Source organism: Opisthorchis viverrini (genome assembly GCF_000715545.1).
Source record: "Opisthorchis viverrini unplaced genomic scaffold opera_v5_365, whole genome shotgun sequence".
NCBI classification, from domain to species: Eukaryota; Metazoa; Platyhelminthes; class Trematoda; order Opisthorchiida; family Opisthorchiidae; genus Opisthorchis; species Opisthorchis viverrini.
Window position 1 is genome coordinate 441,145 of NW_008752028.1, and position 7,040 is coordinate 448,184.

The window sequence follows — 7,040 nt, forward strand, 5'->3', positions numbered from 1 at the left end:
TGCCCACAGAACTTCTGTCTGTAATTAAAAGGCGGTGTGGCAGGAACAGCGCTCTTTAGAAGCTTTTTTCTTCGAGTTCTCTATTCACGTGGCTCTGCACCTATTTGGTGGGCTCTCACGCAGATATTACCCATCCATTCACGGAGTTATTCTAAAGCCGAGCGTGTTAAGTAATTTCCTTCTCCGATTCAATGCCTGGAGAATCGAATACGCCTAACTACTGAACCCTCTTTCGGCCGGGGCGAGACTGCCCAGTGTAGTGCTCCAGTTTACCGATTGAAAAGTCTTTGGTTTGAGCCCGGCATCTGCCTCCCGATTTCCCCTGTCTAGATTTGGGCAATCACATAGTGTCCTAACCCCCGTGCTTGCTTTGGGTGGCATGGCAACGAGATAACAAAAAAGTGCTACAGCCGAAAGATTCTCTTGCATTATAAGGGACCCTTACATAACAAGCATTCATCGCGCTGCCCTAAGTGGTGCTCCCTTGAGTAATTGCAATTATTTCTTCGAATGAGGTCCCCAGGATTCAATGCACCGTGACTCGTCGAAAGCGGGAAGAGCACTTTGGTGAGTCAGTTTTGGCTGTCCCTAGCAGCACAGGCATTACTTTTCTTGCTCTTTGTGCAGCGGTGGCTCGCTGACACTCAGATAAAAAACCACCAATGACGAGTCGTCCAGTATGCTTTTAACTACCAACCAAAACTTTTTATGCACTAAAACGTGCGCCAATGTGCGTGGATTTCGACGTTACGAAAAGAGAAGCATACGTCATCGGTCACCCATTGATATTAACTAGCACTGCCCGTAATATGGGAATTTCGCGAATCGAGCTCATGCACGGAGAGAGGTCGTAAGTCCTAGAGCAAACACTGAGGGACATTGCTGCTGTTAAGCGTCAACTTCCCCTTCGCCTACTTAATCTCATGAGGTCCCAGTGCCTCCAAATTCAGCTCAGTCTAATCGCAAAGCGCTACCGGAGAATTCACAGAGGTCCAGATTAGGAAAGAGAGACATTTGGTCGACCTACTCAACCGCGCCTTGGAATTCGAGACACGCATTTTTCGCTTGTTCATTTTCATTCCGTGCAATCATAGTGCACTCGCTAGTGCAAAAAAAGGCGTGTACGCTAGACCACAGTGAACAAGCACATGATGCTAAACGTTAGACGTACAAATGCTAATACACGTTAAATTGCGCATTCCAGAACTTTGGGTTGGGTGCTGGCGATGCTGATCGATTTTTGTGTGCTTAATGGTCGAGGCTGACATCTCTTTAGAAAGCGAAAATCGGTGAATAGTATTCATTGCTCTTGCGGTACACTCTGCTTCAGGAGCAGGTCACTGGCCTTCCTATGAATCAGCCAACGGTAGTGAACTTTGCCTACGTTAAGTACCGATCTGCAGGCTGCCTAGCCTCCAACACGTCCAGAAACTTTGCGGATACGCCTGCCAAACGACCCGCAAAGACATGTTAACTCATTCCTACAAATTATCTCATATTTTCCTCCTATTTTTGTACGTCAATACCTCGATTAGCAATAAGCAGCAAGATGTTCGTGTGCTTCCTGCCGGAACCTATGTAGTAATCAAAACGCCCAATAAAGTTCAATTTTTCTCTTCCAATTTGGACCATTGATTTTCCGCTTTCAAGATGGATGAGCACGTGTTAGTTCTGCGAGTCAGCTTAGTTCATTCAGCTGTCCGCTATGATCATTGTTGGTTCCACGCAATAATGATAATGTTTATTTCCTACTTGTGGTAGTAGGGACATCGATGGCTTTGATACTTCCGTGTTGGTTTTAAGCTTTGCGTCAGAAAACTAGACTGGGGAGTCTGTGTCGTCTTCATCTGTGGTCCCATTTTCATGATATCTGGTACGAACTTCCAGAATAAAGTGCTTGCTTGCTTGCAGTGATTACGGAGAGCGGTTATTAATGAGGTCCGGAAACACACGACTCGTCTTCCGTCAGATTGACCGGGGGATACAATGGCAAATTTGGTCGCAATGGTAAAGCAATGCCATATTTTGTGATCACGAGTAAAATATAAGCACTAGCAATTTCCACACAGTAGATAACCTGCAGAACTTCCCGCCAGTTTCACCCAATTTGAGGGCTTCACGTTTTACTCAAGTTGCGATTACAGTCAAACGCTCCTTTTTTGATTTGGCTTTATTGATGACCTTGAGGATTCACCCAATTACACGAATCAATCACGAGGAAGAATCTGTAGGACAACCCACTAAGCCAAATATGAATACTGTGTAGTGGTCTGGCTACCCAATAAGTTAGTTTACCAGGAGTGTGTGGCGAACAAATGAAAATGGTAATGCTACGTTGGGAATACAATAATAAAGAGGTCAGATGGAACAGACTCACTAACAACTGTTCTCTTTAAAATAGTTCGTCGTTGGCCCAGGTCGGCGAATAAACAGTAATCCAATATGGTGGTCCAGGGGTCTACTTCTGTACAGTTCCCACATATAATATATTCCGAAGATGGTCTGAAATGTTTTGATACCAGAGTTAGCACATGAGACTCTCGAATGACCGCTGCAAGCGCGAGCAAAATCAGAAGAGAGTCGAAGCACGTAACCATGCTTGTATTCCGTTAATTGTACAAGTGCGCGTTTTTATAGTTTTTCGTTTTCAAACAAAAAACGATTGTGGAATTGACGAAATACGTGGTGGTATATTGGAGACGGAATAAAGGTACAAAACGCCTCACTACCCCCACTAGAGCGTTGACCTCGAAAGGGGACAACGCTCGAATAAATAAAGCAACGAATCAAAAAGTTGCTCACTCCAAGTTTCGTAATCAGCTTAGTACTGGGGGCAACGGACGCGTCGTCCGGAACGACTAGTGGAAGCAGTTAAGTCGGCGGCAGGGATATCTTGGAAGGTGCGGGTGTTGTTGGGATAGCAGGATTGCTGGATATGGTCGTGGGTGCCTTGATGTAGGCCTCTCTAAGACAAAGTATTTGGAGTGACTTTCGATAACCTTGAAGTGGCCATCATAACAAGGTTGGAGAAGTTTCCTCGTTGTGCCATGTCCGACAAACACAAATGGTGTAAAAGAGAGATCGGTTGAGATGTGTTCTGTTCGCGTTGATCGTCTGGTCGGTGTCGCACGAAGTTCGGACACATGCTGTTTCAGACGGGTGACGAATGTGACAGGTGATTCGTGCTGTGCGCCAGGAGGGGAAACCAGTTCACCGGGTAAACGTAAAGTTTTACCATATACTAGTTCCTCTGGAGAACGGTGAATATCCTCCTTAATAGTGGAGTGAACAGCAAGCAAAATGAGGCGTAAACAGGAGGACCGTGAAGATGGGTTTATTTGGGCAGTCAATGCAGCTTTGAGGTAGCGATGGAAGCGCTCAACCAGACCGCTGGAGCATGGGTGATACGCGGTAGTCAAAATGTGATGGAAACCGAATAGCGTGGAAAACTCACGGAAGAGAGTGCACTGAAAAAGTGAAACGCGATCGGGAGTAACGGTTGAAGGAATGCCAAAGTTACTCACCCAGTGCTGCAAAAATTAAAAGCCAGACGTTTCAACTGAAGTATCCGGAATGGGTACAGCTACTGGCAGACGGGTACAACGATCAATCATAGTAAGTATATGACTGGAACCGCTTGATGGGGAAAGTGGACCAACAATATTGAGATGGGCGTGTGTGAATGGAGCATCAGGAACTGTAAATGAACTGATAGGTGAGTTCGTATGCCGAATTACTTTACTGTGTTGACAGGCGATGCACCGTTTGGCCCAGGATGTTAGATCCTTATTCATGTACGAACATACAAAGCATGCAGTAATCAACTTCCTTGTTGCTCTGATTCCTGGGCGAGGCAGTCCATGAAAGTGGTTGAAAACAACTCGTCGGAAGGCTTCGGGGACGATTGGGCGAGCTGATCCGGTAAACATATAACAATAAATGGTTCCAGATTGGAGGGGTAAGGGAATTGAAGGGACTTGAAATGAAGAGAACGATAAAATGATCAAAAAATTAGGACCTCAATGCCGAAGGTTCACCAGCTTGGCTAGGCCCAACAGCGTGGAAGGCTGAAGAGCGTTGATGTCAGGATGGGATAGTGCGTCTCCGACGACATTGTCCGAACATGGAGTGTACCGAATGTCGGTAGGGGACTGTGAAATGTAGTCAGGACGGTGTATCTCGCGTGGTGAATATCGATCAGGCTTGGCGTTAAAGGCATACGTAATTGGCTTATTGTCGGTTCCAATGATAAATCAAATAGCGATTAGCATGGTAAATTGCGAGTAATTCACGACCAAAAGTACCGTAACGCGTTTGTGCAGCCGGCATCTCCTGCGAGAAAATGTCTAGTGGTTGAGATGCGTTGTTACAAACTTGATGAAGTACGTAGTGTTTTATTGGAAGCAAAATAAAGATACAAAACGCCACAACTGGGCGGCTCCCTTCAGTTTCAAACGCTCCGCGCCTGCGGAAGCTCATTCACCTATTGTCTGTGACCTGACTAGAAATTGCCACGAGATAAGAGCTACCTTTATGGGCCCAAATATACACACAATCAGATACACCAGGCCACGTTGTTTTAGTTCGCTATCACTAAAGGCACATTTGTGAAAATGAGCATCGATTCCTGATCTTTGTCTGGCGAATGATGTCTAGTGTGGGTTGTGCCGAGGAAACCAAGTTTATTTATTACATCGATGAAGAAGAAACACCATATCTTGTGAAACTTAGTATTCCTCCAGATGTGGTAACTCTCGGTGACTTCAAAAACGCGCTGAACCGTCCACATTTCAAGTTCTTTTTCAAATCCCTGGATGATGATTTCGGGTGAGCTCGTTAAACTAAAAGAACAATTGTCTTTGCATTATCAGATGCTTTGGGTTGTAAAGACAAACGCCCCTTTGTTGTTTTTCCTACTTCATACAGTATCCAGTCCTATTAAGTGTGAACTTCTCGGTGGCTAACTCTGACGATTGAAGATTGATCATAGTTTCTTTGTTGGGTAACTGACTTTACACAAGTACTCGGTTGCCGATGAAGGTCAGTGGCCTTCACTCTACTTGGAGTGCTGCGGGAACTATTGTCTCTTACGGCTCTGTACTCGAACCTATTATGCTCACAGGATTAATGGGTCAGCGGAGAGCGTGCAAGTATTACTTTCGCGTTGTCCTTCGTGGAATTGCTACAAATTCCTCGGGTTGATGGTAGTATCCAAGTGTGGCAAGCTACAGAACAGGAGGAAGCTACGAAGTGTCGGTTTCTTGGACCGACCGGCTGCAGAAAAATCATGAGAATTAGAAATAATAATCATCATCGACAGAATGGCATCAGTGTTCAACACCGATGCTTCGCCGCCGTACAACCATGGTCTATTTGATAATCTTATTTTGGACAAAGGGATAAACGTAGACAGGGAAAGGACTTAGTGTCAGCTTACTACGATCATTCCAAGGTGCCTCCACCTCCAAACACTCATTCAGGCAATCTGGATAGAAACTGACAACGAGTTCACTACTGGCATCGGTTAGCAGCCATATCTTGGAACAGTTCAAATATGAACTTACTGTGATGTGGTTTGTGTACCTCGGCTACCCATTGAGCTATACTGGGGATATCCGCGCGACACTCACAGTCCCAACCAACGCAGATTTTGATGCTGGACACATTCTTCAATGGAAGTACTCGTCGAATAGACGATTACCCGCTTTCTGACTGGCTCGTTACAGATACGCCGACACCAACACACGAGCTATAGTTCTGGGAAAACGGTTGTCGGATACCTGAAGACGTCTCAGTTCCGCTGCCCGAACAGGCCAAGTCTCACAGCCATACAACAAAACAGCCCGCACTGTAGCTTGATAACCACGTCCCTTGAGATTCAGGGATACATCACTTTGACGCCATGAGTGTCTCAAATTAGCAAACGTGACCTGAGCCTTGCAAATTCGTGCATTGACCTAATCCGTCACACTACCGTCGGAAACAATACAACTTCCAAGGTACATAAAACGCTCCACAACTTCCCCCTGGATTGTAAGTGGCGTGTTCAGTGACTGCATGTCCAGGAGCATGACCCTACACTTTGTGGGTGCGAAGTGCATACCAAAGGACAGGATGATTTTGGTCAGTTCACCCGAGAACACTGGCGCCTTCTCCTCTTCGAAGATGAGAACGATGTCGTCTGCATATTCCAGATCTACAAGGTTTTCTTCACAGGCTATTTGAACACGAGTGTGGAGAACTTCCAGCGTTCGACTGATGTCTTCATCAACCACGAAGTTAAATAGGAATGGAGAGACTGGGCATCCCTGACGGACAACAATTTGTGTACGGAAGCTTTTTGGAGAGCTCGCCGTTTACTCTCACGCGTCCGGACGTCCGGGAATACAGTGAACCTATAATGGTCACGATCTTTCGGGGCATTCCTTGTCGAGCAAGCAAGCAATGGAGAGAGTATAAAAATAGTGGGTGAGGGAGGGGACCCAGTGCCGGCCTATGTCAAGCATTCTGGGGTGCCTATACTTCCAACCGCTCAATCAGACAATCCGGAAAGAAACTGGTAACACGAACGCCACTGACATCGATTAGCCGCCATTTCTTGCAACGTCTCCAGCCAAGCACAGAAGGGGTCACGGGGACCCCATCCTGGAAGTCGCACAACACTAACAACACCCAGACTCTTCATCATCTCTTTGACGCCTTTCTTCCAAGTCATGTGCTGTCCACGCGGTTTGCGCCATCCTGAATGGGGCACGGAGAACAACCTCTCATCTACCCGCAGAGACCACGTCTCGCACCCATACAACAACAGCCCTTACTGTAGCCTGGTGCACACGATCCCTAAGACTCAGTGACTCAATGACGCGACGAGTGACGCAAATTAGCAAACGTGATTCGAGCCTTTGAGATTCTTGCACTGACTTCATCAGACACACTTCCGTTAGAGCTAATACAACTACCGAGGTATGCAAAGTTTTCCACAACCTCCAGTGGTTCTTATTGAACTGTAAGGGATATGTTCGCAGATGGCACGTTCTGAA

At 46.2% G+C, this 7,040-nt stretch overlaps 1 protein-coding gene across 1 annotated transcript in view; it reads left to right on the forward strand.

Annotated features, from left to right (window-relative positions):
• Positions 1–4,603: 4,603 nt before the first annotated feature.
• T265_15158 (hypothetical protein) overlaps positions 4,604–7,040 on the forward strand; it is a gene marked incomplete at both ends in the record, with an annotated part of 51,357 nt that continues 48,920 nt past the window's right edge. The window contains one exon of the mRNA XM_009176842.1: positions 4,604–4,827. Within this exon, the coding sequence (XP_009175106.1) occupies positions 4,646–4,827 (182 nt within the window). The remainder of the gene's footprint in view (positions 4,828–7,040) is intronic.